The 21,798-nt window shown below is 37.3% G+C and overlaps 1 protein-coding gene across 1 annotated transcript in view; it reads right to left on the reverse strand.

Moving 5' to 3' along the window:
- Positions 1 to 943: 943 nt before the first annotated feature.
- GLCCI1 (glucocorticoid induced 1) overlaps positions 944 to 21,798 on the reverse strand; it is a 51,024-nt gene continuing 30,169 nt past the window's right edge. The window contains exons 4-8 of the mRNA XM_042888757.1: positions 19,195 to 19,311; positions 15,760 to 15,912; positions 9,332 to 9,542; positions 3,326 to 3,446; positions 944 to 2,236 (exon numbers count right to left, since the gene is read on the reverse strand). Of these exons, the coding sequence (XP_042744691.1) occupies positions 1,885 to 2,236; positions 3,326 to 3,446; positions 9,332 to 9,542; positions 15,760 to 15,912; positions 19,195 to 19,311 (954 nt within the window). The 3' untranslated portion in view covers positions 944 to 1,884. The remainder of the gene's footprint in view (positions 2,237 to 3,325; positions 3,447 to 9,331; positions 9,543 to 15,759; positions 15,913 to 19,194; positions 19,312 to 21,798) is intronic.

A 21,798-nucleotide genomic window follows, 5' to 3' on the forward strand; every position in this document is an offset into this window, starting at 1 on the left:
AGGGGAGCCAAAAACCAGTTACTGTTTTATAGGCTGCAAATTCCACCTTGTAAGGCAGTATTAACAAAACCTTGGTAATAAAAAGAAACCACGCTTTATCTCCAAAGAAAGCATGTACTTAGTGAGCAGTTATTGGTTGTTCACTCTCACCCCCCTCCATTCTCATCTCCAAAAGTGGGAAAGAAATAAAAGAATAATGGAGCAAATTTAAATGCTCGGTAGCTGCAGGCTACTAATCTCTTCAATTCCTGGAAAAGGTGAGCTTTATTCTCTTAGGAGCAGACAGCATAAATGTAATTCCACTGAGCTGAAAGCAATGGAGCAAGAACATCAAGTTTATTTTGCCCCTGGGGTCCCTCTTTGTATCACAGGAAATTATCTCTGAAAGCAATGCTCTTCTTGTTCCAGTACAGCAGAAGAGCACCACTAACCCGCTCTTGCCATTTCGAGAAAGCGTCCAGCCTGCAAAACCAGGATCATCATCTTTTTATTATTACAATTCATACTTAAGGAGGGGGGAGAACACACTTTTACACATACAGCTTAAAGTAAGCAAAAGTTATGGGAGAAGCTTTGATTAAGTAACAAACTTAAAACTACTGTTTTCCCCATCCCTCTTAAAACACCCACTCGCTACTTGCGGACTTCAAGCCAAACACAATTACTCACTACATAAATTAAATGCTGCTCATCTAACACTGCTCGACAAAATCTGAAAACCTATTTCCAACCAGCAAATGAATGAGCATTTCCAAAAGAGAAACTAAACATTAATTTGACTTTTAGACGGTAACAGTAGCATTTCACATCCTTAACTGCCAACAAAAACATGAGAGGAAATCCCCATCACCCCGCCGTGAAACCTGAAAGAATTTCTGTCCTCAAACAAAAACATTCTTGTCTTTCAAAATCCTCTCACACACAACATGGAATGTTTCTCATGTACAGCCTAGTACTGAACACTTTATTTGCAACAGTTTAACAGTCATTAACCGAGCAACACCTGAAACCTTTAAATGCCACATTTTACATATATTGAAATGACAGTGAATGCAACAGTTGTTTTTTTTTTTGCTTGTAAGCACATGACAAAGTGATATTCATCACAGATTTGCTGGTTCTCCTCACGTTCACCCACGTCCAGGGTCACCATTCACCTGGAGCTGAATGCACTTATTCCAAGAAAGTGGAATGTAATGAGGAAATATTAATGCATAAAATAAGGAAAGGCAAAAGAGTGATGTTCCCTCTTTAGCTTTGTAGCTGTAAAATATTTAATATCCCAATATGATATACATTCCAAGTTACCTGAGTTTACACTTCGAGAGAAGTACCTGAAGCTAGGCCATAGGGTGGGCACTGTGCAACTGCTGTGGCCATTTTTTTTTTCTTTTTTTTCTTTTTTTTTTTTTTTTTTTTGCATTGTGTGTATTACAGAAGTTAGAAACATAAACACCTGGATCAATTGTAAACATAATCCTGAAGTACAGTATTTTCCATAGGACACAACACAGCAAGACATTTTCTATTCAGACAGGCAACTTTTTTTTCTTTTTTTTATATATATATAGAGCTTATTTATACTGTAGAATTTGAAACAGAACACAGGACACAGTACTAATCTGGTCAAACATACTATGAAATGCATAGTCTCCACTTAAAATGCTTAATGATATATGGATTCTGCAGGCATCACTGCTTTCTCACAAAAGATGCTGAATATGGATTCTGTCCCTGCCAAGAACAGCGTTGAGATATTTTTCAGAATGCTGCTAAGTACTGCATTTTGTTCTGAAAGGTTGCCACCTCATGCAGATGTATCTGAACTGAACTGTTACCTCCTCAATCCTTGCTTTGGGGCAGAGGCCTGCTCCACACCTCGGTCTAGATTAGCGCATAGCTCTGAGGAGAGGAATGCTCTTCAGTCTGAATTTCTTGCAGAAGAGGCTGCTGCTGCTGCTGGGATGGTTGCTGTACCAAGACCTCTGTAGAGTCCATTGTGCTGGTGTCATCTGACAGAGATGAGAAAGAGACCCGAGATGAAAGCTGCTCAACAGTCAGGCTGCTCAAAGCTGTGCTTTGACTGGAGTTTGGAGAGTTCTTCAGTGTCAGGTCTGAAGCGGGAAGTAGGGGGCCCAAAAGTTTCACAGGACAGAAAGCTGATCCGGTTGGGATGAAATTAACCTTGTTTTTGTCAGGACATGAAAAGAGAGGGGTTGAGACAGGCTGACGAGACCTACAACAAGAAAAGAGATTACATACTTGGCCAACTGAGACGTTTATGTGTTGTGAACTTTGTGGTTCTACAGGTTGCTAAAATGTGAATGACAAGGAATGGGATTAATTGGACAGAGGGGCAAACATCTTCCATATTGGTAGTCAGCTAACTGATCCACAGCATTAAAAACAGTGCCATCACAAAAATGACTTGATTGTTACTGGATAAACATGCACCTTTCCAGCGAGAAAAATCTGCAATACATACGCACGTGAAAAAATGCCATGGTAATTTAGAATGACACAAATTCCTCTTTAACGACAGCACTGCAGAAACAACACGTGTAGTCACATCAAATCTTTGAGAGATTTCATTAATTTGACCTCTCCTTTCCCATATTCCATCATTTGCTCGGAGGCTTCCTCCACAACCTAGCATTGCTCCTTCACCATCCATTGGGCAATGAATGCTACTAGAGCAAGACCCATCCCCTCCTTCATTCTTTTCATCCACAGGAGCTAAGCACACAACCTCAACAGCATGCGTTTACTGCTGAGTCTAGGGAAAAAGACACGATGTCCAAGAGCTTAATTTCTGATTTCCTGCTCAACAGCAAAACTATTGAGCAAAGTTTATGTCATTAAGTATACTATCATCTAAACACACTTTATATTATATAGATCTCATGCCATTTTATGCATTTTAAACACAAGCGTAGCCATAGGTTATACAGACGCAACCTTTGCTCAAAACTGATAAAGAATTCTGGCAAGGAGAGTTTGTGTGTCAAACCAGGAACATTTACAAAAGTTAATGCAAGCATATGAAGCGAGGTTTATAAATGCTTAGGAAATTAAATGTACCTTATCTTTTCCGCTTGGATTTTTGTTGCCTTTTATAAATGCACAGAAAGAGTTCAAGCATAAAAGACTCCATTTCCTCTTCAAACCAACATGAACACTTCAACTTCTCTTCTGTACAAACTAAGAATAGTTTGCTCCTGAAAAGCTCATCAGCTGGAATAGTTTATTCATCTGCAGTTGGCTGGGCTCAGTAAACAGGTTTACTGCTTTGCAGATACCAGCTGATATAAAAGGCATTACTTACGACATTTCCTCAAAGACCTTCACTCGCTCACATCCCTCTGGGGGCTCTCGTTTGAACATGTAGCTGTTGTTTGGTTTGGGAGATGAGGCATACTTGGGCAACGGTGAGCTACTCCCACTGTCTGAAAATTTAAAGCAGTTATATTACTAGAGATTGAGAGTGTTTTCTTGATTAAGCTTGATTTCCAAACAAGATGCCTTTTTCACAGTTCAGCCACTATGCTGGTTTGCTTCTACCACAATGATTCCTTTATCGCAGGCAATTTCTAACACCCTTGCATAGCACATTTCTTCTGAATAAAAGCTTCAGTGCAGCAGTAATCACATAACACGTAACAGGAGGATATTTTTATCCAGAGCACCGCAACTGGCATGAAGAGTTGTGATCCTGGAATCAAATTGGCTCCAATTATGTATTTCAAAAAATATAAATCAACACAGTAATATGCATTACACATGCAGAAGAGTTATGAGTGGTAACGATAATGCCTTCTCATTGCATAAACAGTTACTGAGAACGTGTGCATACAGCATCTGTCTTATTTTATAACAATTCTTGGCAGGTATGCTGACCACGTTAGTTTCAATAATAGCTCAAAATTTGCAAACAAAACACATTTTTAATACAGATACTGGTATGTCATCATTATAATGTCCCACCTCATTTGCTCTACAGTTTAATTCTCTTAGCATCCAAAATAAAGCCTCCACAATTCCACTCTCATCGTCACTAACTATAGGACCTAGCTATTCTTAATGGCTGCAGCTGCCTTTGTGTTTTGCAGAGGGTTACTAGGCACACCTAGAACTAAAGACACATACATCTAGGACATAGGACAGACTTCACAGCAGGCAGACTTTCGCACTTCCTGGCAAGTCTGAGAAATAAGACTCAACTCTAGTGAAGTCAGAAGAACAACAGTTTGAAAAGTTCACCTTAAACAAAGTGAACCACCTTTTCCTTCATCTTGACAATGTTGACACTGAATTCAAGAAGAAAACAAAGTAGGTGCAAAAATAATTACTCACTGAAATTGACCCTTCTGCAGTGGCTTCTACTTTTTCCAAGAGCAAGAGGCCAACACAAGTGGCTCCCTGTTCAATGTTTGGGCTTACAATTTAAAAAAATGAAACGAAAAGTCAAGGTTAAGGAGGATTTAGCAACTTACAAGAAAAAGCAATGAGGAGAAATTGTAGCTCCTACTTTGGCTCCTTTCAAGTGTTTTCACCAGTCTGGTGTACCTTATTCTTTTTAACTCTGATATCTTTCCTTATTCTGTTGCTGTTCAAATATGCCTTTTCAGCAACACTGGAAAACCAACCAAAGCTTCAAGCATTACAATCTGGGTTCACTGAAACATGTAAGTTTTTCTTAAGAATTTGCAAATGGTAACTACATAAACATTTGCATACATATGAGTCAAATACAGAGGCTGATCATTAGAGGTTTTGAACCACCAGTGAGACACAAATCAGCTCCAATGTCACATACCCTATTTTACTGTCAAAGGTATGAGAAGATGGTCAAAGTAGACCTTTGTATAGTGATTATTCTGCTCTTGCCTGCTGCATGGTGAATACAACTTCCATTTACAGAATTTTTGGTGTTAACTGTATGAAGGCAACAAGTCTAGAGACAATGCAGGTATTTGTCCTGCTGAGCACATGATGGTCTTCTGGAATCTTTCCACGGTTGGCCCTCATAGCTCATTCCAAATACAGAAATCATTAACAGAACCCCGACAGTTTGTTTCCCCCTTCCCATATTTAAAATTGAAGATCCAAGTTTCTATTTAAAAACTCTGGGACATAAAATGAGCTACTGTTCATTCTAGCGAATACTGGAAAACTGTGGGGGTACATCCAAGGAAAGAATTAAACTGAATTCAAAGTTAAGTCAGCTCTTGGAAGATTCAGAGCGTTGTCTAGCCAGTGCAGTTTTCAATAAATTTTGGTTTGTTTAGCCCTGTTTGGCAGAAACTTTCTACACAGAACATCTGTTAAACATGTAAAAAAAAAAAATAATAATCATATAATTTAACCAATCTGTTTCTCCCTTTGCCTCCTTGAGCTTTTAAAGCTTACTAAATTGTTAGCTTTTCACTTTGACCAAACACACACCACACTGGTATCTGAAAAGCACAGGAGGCTGACACGTATAAGCTCGCTGTTAGCTCTTCACTTAGAGTGTAATAATGGAAGGGTGCTGGTAATAAAGCCACCAGCTGTAGTGGTAAGAGGAAGTGTGAAGCTTAAGCCAGTCTCCAGCCATGTATCCTATCGGGTCTTAAGCAATAAATCATAACATCATTACTCATCTGCAGTGTCATTTAAGGGATATTCTCAAACAATGCTATTTGTTTTTCATTTTTTATAGGCTTTCTCAGAGGTTGCAATGCACGATCTGGCATCTGCACCTTCCAGCCTCCCACCGGTAGGGTGTGCTCTGGCATATTTCAACAAACTAATCACATTTCATTACCATTAGGATTGAAGATTAACAGCTGTAACCTTTAAAGTGAGCTTTGTTACCATAACCACACTGAAGACAATAGGGAGCCCTATTACACAGAATTCCTGAACATATTTCAAACTGACATATTCTATAATCTAGAAAATGTTTAAGTTCATAATTAGACACTGAAAAATAATATTGTAACAAAAACATTCAACACCACTAACTTTAGCTTGCATATATTACAACGGACAGACTGAAAACAGCTTGTAAAGAACTTTTTCTTTTCAGTGACATAACTTGGCCAGTGAGCCTTGGGATTTGGTTTGATGCATTCAAAAGGATTTTCCAGCTCAAAAACGCCTTTGTTTTTTAAGACTACCCAAAGACTTCTCATACCATTTTTATTTTAAAAACTATGAATCAGACACCCAGAAGTTAGAAAATGAGATCCAGATCAAGAGATAGCATCTTCATGAACAGATTACTTGTTACAGCCTGCTAACAACAGCAGGAATATTCAATCCTACACAAAAGTACCAGAATAAAAATCCCTAGGAAGCAGGTTACACTATTTTCACATAAAAACAAACAAACAAACAAACATCACTGAATCCTTATGCCTTCGGATGCCTTTGAATTTTACCTCTGTTACTAAATATGTGGGACATGTTAGTCTCACGAAGAAGGATATCATAAAACAGATCTAATGAAAGCAGTAGCTTTAATGGAGCAAGGCAGTCGTTTAGCTTGCAATGACAGTATTTCACAACAAATCACAAAGCCTGGTGCCATGAAAATACACTCTCTCCCACCCTTCTCTCTCTGCTCTGATCTTTACCATTCGGTATCATTGCACTATTTGGAGATGTATTGTGACCCTTTTCTGAAATCTTTCACTTTCTTTTGAAAAATTCAATAGACTTAGCAGCTCCCTGCAGAAACTTAAACCAAACAGCTGATGCAGTCCAAAGAGCAGCTGTGAAGGCCTCAGGCCAAAGCACAGCTTTGCACAAGAAATAAAAGATGCTTTGGAAATGTAAAGCAGCGCTGTCTGTACAGAGTGCTGGCTCCTCTCACTGCTCCTGTGTCTCAGTCAAACTGCTGACCCTCATTCTCCACACAGAATCACACTCAGGAGCTAATTTTAAGCTGATAATCATATTTTAATGGAAAATTAAGTTATTCCACTAAGGAGAAAAATAAAATTCCATCTTGAGACAAGTAACAAAAAAAAAAATCTTAAGTTTAAAATGCCTAAATTCTGGTTATGTGTAGAAAAACATTTTTCAAAACTTAGCAGGTCTTGCAGCAAAGTTACATAAGTTATACTGCAGCACAACAGAATCTTTTAAGATGAGCACTAAAAAGTTTGTTTTGTAATGTAGTTAACATCAATAACAGATGTTAATAAAATCACTCTCAAAATCCTTTTCTTTCCTTACAATTTCTACCGGTATCACTCACTTAGCTACAATTTAACTCTTCTGAAGCTAACATTCTGACCAACCTGTGACATCAATGTTCTGAGAGTGAAGGGCACACTTCCTAACGACTGATGCTACTTTTACAACCCCTGAACAAAGTATTTGCTCCTGGCAAACTGCTATGTGTTTTTCTAGTTTCTATCTTGTCCTTAAAGAACAAAGTTGCAATGAGGAATTCAAGCTTTTATTTTGCATAAGCAGGGTATCATAAAGCCTAAACTAATTTAAAAATATGATTAAGTTTAACTCTAGAAAGCTTCCTGTTTATCAGCATCACCTATATACAAAGGCAGACTTTCGATACAGACCTAAAGCCAGTCTTAAGATTGAAACCACAAATACATATCTATCTACTCATTGTGAAGTTCAGCAATGGATTTTACTCCAGTGAACTGCTCAGATCATCACAGATGGAACATAAAGACCCTGAAAATCATTGAGAAAATTAAGTGCAATATTTCAAATTATCTTCACTTGCTAGTGCCACTAAAAACCACTAAAAAACTCCACTCACTGTGATAATTGCGTACCAATCATTCAATTTTATCACTTTTTAAGATATGTATGTTTTAAGGATAGATACAAACTTACCTGTCAAGACATTTCCCTGACTGCTTGTACTTTAGTGGATGTCTACATATGCATACTGTAAGAAAGGAAAGTAGCAGGGGAGGAAAATAATATCCACAGTTGGTTTTGGAACATGACCACCTATCACTCTGTGCTGGGATAAGACCTTATTGTTAACTTACAGGAAGACCTCAATGTGGCCTTCCAGTACTTGAAGGGAGCATATAAACCGGAGGGAGAATTACTGCTTATGAGGGTGGATAGTGATAGGACAAGGGGGAATGGTTTCAAACTGAGAAAGGGGAGGTTTAGGTCAGATATTAGGAGGAAGTTTTTCACACTGAGGGAGGTGACACACTGGAACAGGTTGCCCAAGGAGGCTGTGGATGCCCCATCCCTGGAGACATTCAAGGCCAGGCTGGATGTGGCTCTGGGCAGCCTGGTCTGGTGGTTGGTGACCCTGCACACGGCAGGGGGTTGAAACTGGATGATCTTTGAGGTCCTTTTCATCCCAGGCCATTCTATGATCTATGATATAATTTCTTCTGCCCCAATCTTACTCACTTCAGCTTATCACTTAGAATTAAGATTACTTTAAGGATGATCAAACAGAAAATAATTGCAGGAAGTGCTTAAATCTTAGCTTGTAACCTCAAAATACTGTTGCTTTCAGCTCATTAGTAAATCTATGCCAAATCAAAATCTTAGCTTTCATTTCCTGTGAACATACTGCTATTAGCTTGCACATCTCTCCCAAATGCATTTTTCCAAAATAAAGCTCATATTTACATTGATTAAAAGCTCAAGTCTAGACAACCAGAAACCCAAGAATCATTTCATTGTAAAAAGAATTGTTCAAAATCAATCTTTTTATGATGGTGCCTCATTTTCACAGTCTTGTCTGTAAATTAACTCTGTTCTGAAACTCCGATTTACTCCCTCCATAAAACTACTTTTTTCAAACTTAGACAAAACACTGAATATTGACATATTAGCACACAAATTACACTGAATTTTTCTTCTGTTAGAACAACATACGCAGACAGATAATTACTCTCCATCAGATTTTTTTAAACTCAGATATGAGTTCCTCACCAAATAGCTTCAAATGGGATATGACTTCAGAAGCAGAGTACTTATAAAACAGTCCAGTAAATAACTCACCCATGATGATACACAGTCTATCACAAACCTTCTTGAAACCCTTTTGAAACAAACACGTTACACTCTGAATTCTTTGCATTCGAATCTTCATAAATGGGTAAAACTGTTTGCTGTGCTCCTCTGACGTATTTATGGAAGATGTTTGTGAAGCTTCACAAACAAGAGGGAAAAAGATATGTGAACAAACAAAACCAATTTTAAGATAAGTCCTCAATCCCTCCACAACAATCAAACAAAAACGAAAACTGATGTAATGAGTAAAATGAAGGTAACTGTAAAAGCAGGACATCACATGCCTCCCATAGGTAAAGGTGGGCCATTCTACTCTCACCTTTATCACGGTCATAGAGTAAGTCTTCTGTTGAGCAAGGACTCCCATCCTGAGATTCAGGAGGGCAAAAGGGAGACACACATGGTGAATGGCTGCTGCAGCTGCTGCTGCGCTCCTGGACAGACGGAGTCTGAGTGTCAATGCTTCGTGTACTACTGCTACGATAGTGAGCAGGTAGCGGGGCCCTTCGACCATCAGGGATATCCAACGGCTGCAAGAGAAACAAGCAGTTCAGATTTCTGAGAAAAGATCCAGCTAGTACTCGTAATTGAACTGAACAGGTGAAATCTAAATAGCTCATTTTTGAAACAACTTCTGGGGAAGAAAATAATGCAATTCAAAATGCACAACATACATTAATTATGCTCAATGCTGGGACAATGCACAGATTTCCCAAGACAATGATATGCTCTTATGCAATGGAGTTCAATTAACAAAGAGGTGCACTTGCAACAAGATCTACACTTGCCAGCATTTTTTTTTTTTATAGCATTTTTTCTGATATTTTAGAAAGCAATCTCCTCCTCAAATCAATAGATCTCATTATACTAAAGAGAATAATCTTCAGTAACAGTTAGCACAGAGCATAAACAAGTACCATGACAGAGGTCACACCTGGATAAGAGATATTTCTAATACAATAGCATATTATTGGCCTAACAATGAGCTGAATTACAATTACAAATGAAACCACCCAAGTTTGGTTGTAATTCTCTAGCACTCCTGTACTTTCCAACCTTCACTTCTGTAGCTGGCTTACAACAAATTCAGAACTAAAAGAAAACACGTACAGGCTTATATAAGGTTCACAAACTTGTTTCAAACTGAAAAGATAAGCACTGCTTTCTCATATCAGTTTAGTTGGCACCAGCCAGTTGATCTTGCACCCTATGCTGCAACATACAGCATAGATGTTTCTAGCTTTGCTTCACTAAGGACCATTTCAAGCCACAGAGGAATGATCAAAAGTTCAAGATAGGAAATGTCAGGCCTCCTTCCTTCTCATTTCAAGTGAAGAATTGTGTTTCATTTTCCTCTTTTCCATATGTACCAAAATTAGAGCAGCCAATTCCAGAGCTTAAAATTCAACACAACGTGCTTTTGCTAATAAAGAGGATATGAAACAATATTCCCTCCTCAGCAAAAGCCTATGTAGAAAGCCATCAAATTATACAGAGGCAGGCCTAGTAGAGTTAGAAAATCCTTTCCTTCTTATAAGGCTTGTAGCTAATACCATTTCACATTTCATTTAAAAGCCAAGCAATACACTATAAGGGGAATATTACAGTTGCTACATCAAATGCTCAAAAGTTTGGATAGAGCTGTTTCAACAGCTGAGCTCATGTTGTATATTACGACAGGACCACGTGTTGCTATTCCCATTGCCCCCAACAGGCCATGACTCATTCAGTGCACAAGATAGACCTGAAGATAGACCTGTATTACTACACAGACAGAAGTAGAAAACAAGACTGAAGCTGTAGAAAGAAAATTAGTCTCGCAATTAACATAACAAAAAGAAAAGAACTGCCACACAGAACAGCTTTTTTTTTTTTTTTAATCTGCTTCTGACATAAAGATTCTACAAGAGGCCAAAGTTATCTGATCCAACTCTTCTCTTTTATCATATCTCTTCTGGAAGCCCAGTCTATACAGGACTGATTTGCAAAAGTCTTCATCATTCACAGATGGAGAAGGAAACTGTGAGAGCCACACTTTGAAGTCCTAAAACACATGCAGTATCCTGAGTTACCTGAAGAAGCACACTATGAAAGCCTGATGGATTTGTTTCTCCATCCATAAAAGGCAAATAATATCACCTTTCTTCTAACATAGGTGTGATAAAAATAAAACATTTCAGAGACACATTCAATATATAGTAAGAAAAAATCCATGAAGGAATTCAGATTTCTGGCTTCAAAGCAAGGTTTAGTAGTGAACATTATGACACACATCTAATGAGGAGAAAACACCAAATGGCTGCTCATTACGTGCACGTACCACAGAGCAGGTAAAGCAAGGATTCCAGAGAGAGAATAAAAACAGTAAGTAATCACATAATTAAAGACTTCAGGATAGCACAGATTTCCACACCTGAAGAAACACCATAGTCTTATGTAGTCAAGAAGCATATCCCAAATTGCTTATTTCAGCCTCTGCTGAATCAAAATTGAAGGCGTAGAAAGTCATCTGCATTTTTCAATACACCTCTAGAAATACATGCAAGTATACAAAGATACATATTTAATCACTCTTTAAAGTAAAATAACAGAAAAAGCCTGAAAATGCTTCAAAAATTACTGTGCTTCTGTATTTCTTCCCCTTAATACTGAGCCCGATTTTTTTTTTTTACAAGACCATAAGCCTTTGTGAAAACATCAACTTGAAATACTCAATTTTTAAACATGATCAACATGAAAAGAGACTTCAGAACTTACTTTCCATGAGTTATGCCTAAACTATTTTTAAAAACCCAAGTCCTCACAATCTTAAAGCACAAGAAATAGGGTAACTATAATTGAGTACAGCTGCTACTAGTTGTCATAATTCTCAATGCATGGAAAATGGCTGAAAACTACAGAATTCTGTATACTCTTTTTTTTTTTTTCTTTCCTGCAGGAGGATTCAGTCATGTACTAATTCTATTCCAAAGGCATTCCAACAAAACATCCAACAACCACTATGAGACAGTATGTTCTTGGATATAGTCATAAACTGTCCTTATACCTCCCTGCAAAAGTACAGAAATGGTCTATTTGACAACATGCACTTCTTAATGCAATTAAAAATCACCAGATTTTTTCAGTATCAATCAAATTAAAACTGTCCTACAGAGTAGCATCAGGAATTCTACTATGACATAATATACCAACAGGAACCTTACAAATAATGTTTCTCAAATGCCTTACATCTATTTGAGAGGCGTTTTCTTCAGAGTAAAGTATTCAATGCTTTTAATTTAAAAACTATTCTCCAGATTGGAGCACAAAGGCAGAGATAGGAAATTGCTTCTGCCTTCTAGCATAAATACAGTCATCAATGCATTAGACAACATGAGAGTGCAAAAATCCATCACATCCTGAAGAGACTGTTCCTTACAAGGAGCATTCAGAAGAATAAAACCCAAAACTTTTCAGATGAAGGATATGAAGATTAAGGTATAGAGCCTGTGCAGCTGTTCAAATTAGAAAAACAATCAAAAACAATTATTACTGGACTGAATTTTCTGATAGGTATGTAAAAGCATTTTACTACCTATTTCCAGAAACAAAAGAAATTAAGCAAGATACTGTGGTGAGTTGGGGGGAACATCTTATTCAAAGTCTCCAACATTTGTGCTGCAGAAACACAATAAGGCAATGAATAAAGGCCAGACAACTTCACAGAAAGCTGATTCTCTTGTACAATTTGTAGTGGGCACAGAGACAACTACAATTTCCTGGAAAGCTGGTCACCAAATTATAAACCAGGAAGGAAAATATATCCAGAATCTTTAAATAAAGGCATTAGAAGATGAAATGACATTTTTAAGTAAACCTGAGGACAAAAATGCTATTAAAAAGGGACTCCAAACTAAATGCCAACTTTAACTGTTTTTATGAAATAAAAATGAGAATGCCTTCAGCCAGCTAAGCAAGAGAGATGATCTGAAAAAACATACACACACGTGGCCAAACCAAAAAGGAAGAAATGCTTGAAATGCTTTGACCACATATCACTAAACTTCACAGTCAATTAGATTATTAAAAGAAAGACCTAATGACGTTACTGTACCATCCATTATCTTTATGAAGCATGTAAAAATAACAAGGCTAATCACTCCACAATTACCCTTTCACGAAGTAAAATTCCTATTATTAAAATACCGTGGGTGGAAAAAAAAAGTGAAGGTTTCCAAAGAATTCAGTTAGCAAAATCAGCAAAAGATAGAAATACATTCCAAATCAATTCATACATTAAGAAGTAGGACAGCTAAAATTCAAGTCAGCAAAAGGGAAAATAAAGTATGTAATATCCTACCCCCAAAATCAAAAAAGTATAAAAATAAATCAAGTTTATTTGTGTATCTGAAGACTAAAGAAGAAAGTGTGAATGTGAGAGGAAAGTTCCGCTGGTTTCCAATTTCAACTGGCAGCTAATTTAAAATGTAATTCAAACATCCATAAAACCAGATCTACTTTAACCATAAGCTTACTCTTCTGTCCCATGCATCACCTATTTCAAGGTGATAAACCCAGAAACAGTTTGTTCAAAAATTCACAAGTTTATACTGAAGATATGAAATAGTAACAGCACAAAAAAGTCAAGAACACAAAACTATAATTTTTAAGAGTGGACCAACTAAAATGCATTTTGTTTTACTTAAGATATTCCAAACATGCTTATTTAAAGGAAACTGATGAGATCAGAAAGCTATTAACATACGGCTAAAATTGAATACAACTTAAGATAGTAAACTGCATGTAAAAAAAATGAAGGTAACTACTCTTCTCTACGACATGAATTTAGATTCACAATACGCTTCAAGAGATTTAAGCAGCTGGATTGATTAACACGAAGTTTTAAAGATGCACTTGCTGAAACTAGGAAGTAAATTTAGAAGCAGATTAGAAGAAACCAGTTGAGAATTTAGATGCCCACCAATATCAAAAGCAAGCTCATAATGAAGTTTGTCCTTCATGTATCACCCAAGGCAACCACTTACCTTTGACTGTTAGATCTTTTTTTAAAATAGAACATTACAACCAGAAGGAAAGACAGAAAATTGAAAGAAAAACAAATTGTTTCACTAGCAGTGAAACTAATGAAGTTTGGATTCCTATGGTTTATCTTTTGTTCAGTAATTTCTAACCTTTAACCCAGCCAACCAACACCCCCTGGCTAAAAAGAAGCTAAACTGTTGCAGTTGGGGAAAGTTCACCAGCGGTAAGATTTAGTAAATCACTTTTATTATGATCTTCCATAAGTAAACTGTGAGATGCAATAAGCTCTAAGACAATGCTAGGAGTCCCATTTTAGGTCCCACCAGAAGAGATCTGACAGAAATTAGCAGTTATATAACAGGAAACAACCCTTTGCTCACAAAGATGGACTTCAAGGGCAACGCCTAATTTATGACTTTCTTTTGTGTCTGAAGATTCTCCCCAGCTAGATGTTTAGATGACGGGTTCACTATTGCCTTGGTTGTGTAAACTGCTGAACATATCTGGCCTCAGTCCAACAATGCACTTAGGAATGTGCCTGTTTGGCTGGGTCAGAGCCAGTACATTCAGTAACTTATAAGATTGGGTTCTGCATCTGAAGTAATGAGCTGTTAAAGCCTAAGGACAGCACTTACAAAGATGATTTGTCTGATAAATAAATTAAACCTCCTTCAACCACAAGACATCACAACTCTGGCCATATCAATATCAATAGTGGCAATACAATATACTTTCTTATACTCTTTGGAGCTAACAGAGTTTATTGATTTGGACTTTTGGGGTTTTTCTGTTTGTTTTTGTCTCTACTCCCCTTCTTACAACACAGATTCTTATAAAGGGATGAGACAGCTTTGGGAAAGGCAATCTAGCATGAAACATTTTACTACTGAGGTATTTCATTCAAAACACAGCTAATTCTCTGGAGAAGCCAAGAATACTCCAAAGCTTTTTATTTATTTATTTTTAAACTTTACTGCCATAGTGAAGAAACACAAACATCAGATTTTGGAATCTTATACCTCTGATTAAAGTTCTGTAGCTTGATTTGTGCACTGAAGTGCTATTAGAAGACCATTCACAAGTAAAAAAAAATAGAAAGTTAGAAGAAACAGCAGTTGATCCCACAGCAGAGAATATTCATTGGCTATTTAGGAAAGGGTAGCTGCAAAGCATTTCACATTTTAAGTGTTATTTAAGCACTCTAGTACTCTTCCATGAGAATTCCAACACTCCAGATCTCTCATATGTACAAGCTCAGGAGCCTAGCTTATATTTCCCATACGGAGATCCCCCATTACAGATCAGTGTTTTAAGGAAGTTAAACAGTTCACATTCAGTTTAGTTTATTGAAGAAATGCATTAAAACCAAGAAGCTCAGCAGAGCACAGGAAACCTAAGTCTTACCTAAGAAAAAGCACATAAAATAAAGCAAATAAATTAATCTCCCAGTTTCTACTTACTCACGGTAAGCTGAATATTTAAGTGCATACATTTCTCATAAAAACTTACAGGTTCTCTAAAGAAAGGGTATTCTAAATAAAATGTTTGACTAAAAGGCCTTTAAAAATAAACTGAAGAACAAGCAGTCCTAAAATACTGAAACAAAATTTTTTTTTTTAAACAGTCTGAGGAAAATTAATAATAATTTCTGCTATGAGGGAGTTTTCTCATGTGTTTGTATGTCACAAAGAAAAAGACACTATAGACACATTAATATAAGCTTACCTTGGATATCTCTTCTTTTCCACTATTTTCCTTAATGAACACTTTTTCCAGTTCAGGGCTTATTCCTTCTACATTACATGGCACACGTGAAACAGTTGATTTTGGCACTGAAATGTTTGACAGTGGCATAGGGACTGATCTGGAAATAGAAGCCTAGAAGGTAGAGAGCCACATGATTTGAAGTTGGAAAACAGAAAAAAACTGAAATATGAGATCAGCACTAAAGAACCTTAAGGTGGTGAACAAAGAAACTGTATTAATTTTGCCATCTAGAAGAGCATCTTTACTTGGCATGTTTAACTAAAAAGAAGCGTTTGCGTAAATCAAAGGCCAACTAAAATCACCTCTTCTCGACTCACAAGAGTTCTATAATAAAAACATTCTACTACCTCATTTGTCAGTAGGCAGGCAGGTATACGCTCTTTCCAGATGTACTGACTACAGAATACACACTAGGGGATGCGGTGCACGCGGTGGGCTGACGTGGATGGTTTAACAGTGATCCAAAAGGCATTTCACAACATTCCTGAAGCTTAACCACTCAAATGAAATATCTGCTTAATGCACTTCTAACCTCTTTTGGTTGGTTTATGTTAAAGAAAAATAAGGCATTCATTCTAAACCTCTAATTTCAGTAGCTTCTAACATCTCAGAACTTTGTGTCAAAAATCTTAAGAGAAAACATTTGGAGTTTAAGAATCAAGCACGTAAAAAAAATACAAATATGGTTTTCAGAAAAAAAAAAATGAGTGGAACTCTGTTACTAGAAGGATCCATTCACAAGAGCACGTGTCTTGCACAGTCAACTCTGAACATTTTAGCTTGGCAGCAGCTGCACCTACACTAACAGTCATAAATTCCAAGTATATATTTTCCTGCTGTTCACAGAATCACAGGATAAGATAAAATGTAAAACATACCAGTGGACTTCTCTGAGAGATTACTGAATGAGACTCTGAGTAACCTGATGTAGCTGTCCCTGTTCACTGCAGGGGAGCCGGATTCGATCGCCTTTCAAGGTCCCTTCCAACTCAAATTTTTGTCATTTCATGATTCAGTGAATCAGCCTGTTGGGGGGAGGGGCTGTTGTTTTCTGGTTGTTGCTTCATTTCATTTTCTGTTTTGTTTGCTGTTTTTTGTTGCTTTGTTTTTTGTTTGAGTATTAAGAAACACTGCCTGCAGAATAGCATCCCTTGGAGGTCCCAGGAAAACTGAAAACTTCACTGGCCTTGTTAAACACATTCTTGAGAATCCAAAACATTGCATGAGCGAGTTCCCAGTGCTAAAGAACGTTACATCAAGCATACGCCTTAGGTGGGTTTCAGTTTGTGACAGACTGCTTTTACTATAAGCAGTGGCATAGGTACATGCAACAGCTTACATTGAGATCGAAAGTAAAATCCTTTTCTATTAAAAAAAAAATGCAGCAAAGCTTTTGATATAGAGACATAAATGTTTCAGGAGGAACATCAATTTCTTACATCACAAGACCAGATCTTAACCACTAGACTTTATCCAAGCAGAAGGAACATAAAGGAATCAGCCAACATGAATAAATAGCCATCATGGCACAACTCCTTCTTTTAAAAACACTATTTTAAAAAGCTGTCAGGAAATACAACTACAGTGCAAACATTTCAGGAGATCAAATAGCTGCCTCTTAGCAATATGGAGACCAAATTAAGGATCCACTGTAGGCGAAATTTAATCAGGACTCAAACACTCACACTGTCAAATGAGAAAAGATAACTGCTTTTTACAGGTATCTTAAGGGTTCACAAAGTCACTAACAGAATCTCGCCTGAGCTTTAGAACCAGTTTCAGTTCCACTGGCAGTTTGTGACACTTACAGAGCACTGTGTGAGGCATCTTTCATTGCACCCTGCTAAGAATCAGGCTCACACTTGGGTAATTTACCCAGGCAGTTGCTCAAAGCTATTACTCATAGCATCAGCATCTTTTTTAATACGAGAAAGACACTCTCAGAATACAGGCAAGCTTTTGTAATTGATACACGAAAAGATCTAAAAAAAATCAAAGCTGTCTTAGCCAGGCTAATGCTAAAACAATTAACTCTATTAAGATTTGCATACATTTTCAAATCATTTTAGATAAGTAATAACAACACAGAAGATGTCAGACTAGGAGCCTGAGCTTTACTTTCCAGAGAATTTAAGGGATTACAGTCCTATTCCTGATTCACCAAGAAGTGTTTCCTCAGGTATATGCAGCCTGAGAGAGATCAGAGGATAAATTAGAAAGAAAGAAAAAGGAGAGCTGGTGTAATAAGCTCATTGCTGGAGAAGAATTCATCATACTGCCCACTGGCTGCCATTGCATTGCTCACTGATATAAAACATGAGAACGCTTCAACATAATCTGGACATGATGGAAGCTCTCAACACATACTGTAACATAGCAATGTTGTTCTACCTCATGTAAGGCACTGCTACCACAAAGAATTATGTGAAGGTTCTCATCCTAGAGCACAGAATCTTTTATTGACAATGATCCTAGACTACCATAACAACCAAAAGGTACGTCCTAGGCAAAGTTATGAAGATGATTCATATCCTGTAGTGTAAAAGATAAACAGCCCTCTATTTCAGGGATGGGATAACTGGTAAGCATCATTGATTTCAACCAAAATTAAATTTGAGGTGAATTATCGTCATCCTTTTAGAAAGCAGACAGGACAGTATTCTTTTTTAACTTGTCAATCACAGGGAATCATTGCTTCTCTGGCCACAAGTTAACCAATAAGCAAATTACCAGAAAAGCTCCCAAAATGGACAAGGAAATGAGATCTTTCTTTAAATACTGGATAAAGCAATGCTCCAGTCTTCTACTGATGAATACGTGATAAGGCAAATTATAAGCCTTATATTTGTTTGCAACAAATCCGTTCATTTCAGAGAAGCAGAAAACTGGGTTCTGTAATCTCAATGCAAATACCTTCTAAGAAGTCCTGTTCAAAGTTCTGTCTGCTGCTCAAAGACTTACCAATTGTTGAGCTGTCAATCCAGACTGCACACTTTTGGTACATTTTATTTATTTACCTATAAAATGAGCTCAGATGAAATTGGGTTGTGTAGCTGATAAGCAAAAACCCTCCAGAGGAGCAGAGACCTTTGAAAGCGCACCACGAAAATTAGTCTTAGAAACATGTATTCCCGGAAAGACAGTCTTATCTGGCCACTCACAGAATTTTTACAGCATCTTTATTTTAGTTTATATCCTGCTGCAACCCTTCTTCCTTTTATTATATGATGGTTATCAGATAAAATTCAGTGTAGATGCAATGGTATCAGGTTGCTAAGCATTTCAGTGTACCACATAAGGAAGCAAACAGAAGAAAGATGGGAAGAAAGAGCAAGCTATTCAACCAACACTGATAAACCAGGAGGCTGTTAATATAAGCAGCTGTCTACTTACCTGAGTCTGACTGATTGCTATATGGTTGCCATGGAGAGGTGACTGACGTTCTTTCTCTTTACCATGACGACTGCTCTGCTTACTGCGCTGAAGCTGCTGTCTCAATTTGGCAATCTGCTGGAAAGAAGTTCAGGTGAAGTGAGTTAATGAGTTATCAAAAGAAGATCTGTTTATCTTTATGAAGTGAATCACAGATGTTTTTAAAGTCTTCTTTAGAGAATTTTACAAGCATAGTGGATTGTCTACCTTTGAGGTACGAACATTAACTGCCTACTAGACACTTTCTCCAAGGTAACTGCCCTAGTCACCAACATGCTTATGCAAGCAGATTCAGTTTACTAATAAACTTCCTCATTTACAAGGAAATACTGTAATAACTGATGCAAAGTATCCCTAGTAACAATTTACAACAATATCTGGCCTAGAACTAGCTTAAACTGAGAGACTGTGAAGCCTACAGTCGAATTTATTTGACCTTCAGCCAAAGCAAAGTTTTTCAATAATTCATAATTAAAACAAAAGAACCTCTACAAACGACTGTCAATCAGTATGTATTGCTTCATCATGGAGAGCTTAATATATTTAATTATATTTCCCTGCAGGCTACATTATCACAGATTTCTTCAAGTAGACAGAATTACCTTTCCTGATGTCTGTTGCAAAGATGTGTAAGCGAACAACATATATTTTAAAGGTCAAATGCAACTACAACCATTATTCACTTGACCTGCTCCTTAATAGAAATCAAAGCACTTAATCCAGGAATTCTTTCACTTACTACCCCTGAATAGTTTCTACATGAAAGAGAATTTAACTCTCTCAGCATTGTTTGAGAAACTTAGATGATATGCAAATTTAGACAACAGGTACAGACACTTCCTTAAACCAGGGTACTTTTTTTTTTTTTTCCCTTCACGCTCACTCTTTCACAATCAGCATGCTGGCATAAAAGGCAACGCATGCAAGTCCCCACTTATTTCAAACACAGCTAGAGATACAATTAAAAAATCTGAAGTAAGGAGATCTGAGCTCACATGGAATTCATCAGCTGGAAATTATCCCCTGAGTTGAGACTACTTCAAGTGCATTCACTCTGCGGTCAAGTCCAAGTAGTTAAATATATCCCTAATGTCCTTGCAAAAAAGCAGCACTGTGGTAAAGAAACACTTCATACCACTTTTCAGCATCAAGAGTTGACGGCGCTCAGTGAAGGCTTTGATGGAGCTTGACTATAAGCTTTGGAATTTTCTTGGTTTTGTTTCTAACATCACTCACACAACAGATCTGCCTTAAGTGTTTCACATCAAGTCTTGCCACACTTCATAATCCATATTCAAAGAACTGCTACTCAAATGTTTGGCTACTCCTAATCTTCAATAACAGAAATGGGTTGATTTCCAAATGGGTTTTGGAGAATACATTAAGATAGTCTGAACACAACCAAGTTTTTAACAAAAATGTGCTAAAGAATGAGAAATCTCTTGAGCAAAGTGCCACTCAGGCAATACGAAACTTCGAATGAATTTGAAGATACCTCAACTCCACAGAAAAAAAGTCCTGAACTACTTGATTCTCCATGTAAGAGTAACATTAAATAGAAAACCCAGCTTAACAGACAGATGAAGAAGAAAGTAACCAGTTTGTTAAGGGAACACGAAAGTATATCTACTACAACATAGATCAAAAATGCTGGAGAAGTGGGTGTGTAGGGAAGTGATAATCTTTAAAAAGCAGAACAAGAAAGAAATGAAGTCCAGACTAGAAGACAGCCATGGACTGAAATGGATGGTTACAAGAATATCCAAAAAGCAAGGACACAAGGCAGGAAAAACGCTGCTTTAATTTCTGTTGCCTTCCCCTGATGCTCCGGGCTTCTTCCTACTGAAACAGTTAATTACCCTACATTTTATTTAAATGAAATTTAGCTTTCTGAGCTTTCCTCAGAAGCATGCTATAAAAAAAGATTTTAAAAAATTCACCTCTGAGCTCTGTCTCAGATTCTAGTTGCAAGCAGCTCAGAAGTCTATAAGAAAACACAGCCACACTGTAGGATTTACACAGCGAGAGCACTCTAATGGGCTAATACCAAAGTATGAAGCCATGATCTTCTGAAAGGAATCATGGACATCTAGATGGAAAGTTTTCTCAGCCACTTCCAGAGTATGTGTATTTTGGCATTCGATATACATAACAATGTACATAGCAATAACAAACAAAATGCTTCTTAGGTCACTGGGGAAAAAGATGAAAACTTGAAGAATCTGACTTTTCTGTCTGGAATCGCAATGTGGCCATTTAAACCAAATACAAAATGCAGTGAATAAACAGACATACTTTCTCTGATCATATCCCTAGCCCTGAATTTGATGAACCCTAATTTCCCAAGAACCCTGTCTTTCTCTGATACAGTAGTTAACATCAGACAAAAGAATGAGAAAGTAAAAATGAGCACATAAAAAGCAACCTGCCATTTCTTATTCATCCTCTAGACACGGGAGACAGGCTTGCCAGCACAGGCTACCTGAATTCATAACAGCCATAGTAGGCAGTCAGCAGTGCCAAATATGTGGGCAGAAGAATCCTCCAAACCAAATGGCACTCCAT

Source organism: Lagopus leucura, unplaced genomic scaffold (genome assembly GCF_019238085.1).
Source record: "Lagopus leucura isolate 7727_CA_CO unplaced genomic scaffold, USGS_WTPT01 Super-Scaffold_100157, whole genome shotgun sequence".
Classification (NCBI taxonomy): Eukaryota; Metazoa; Chordata; class Aves; order Galliformes; family Phasianidae; genus Lagopus; species Lagopus leucura.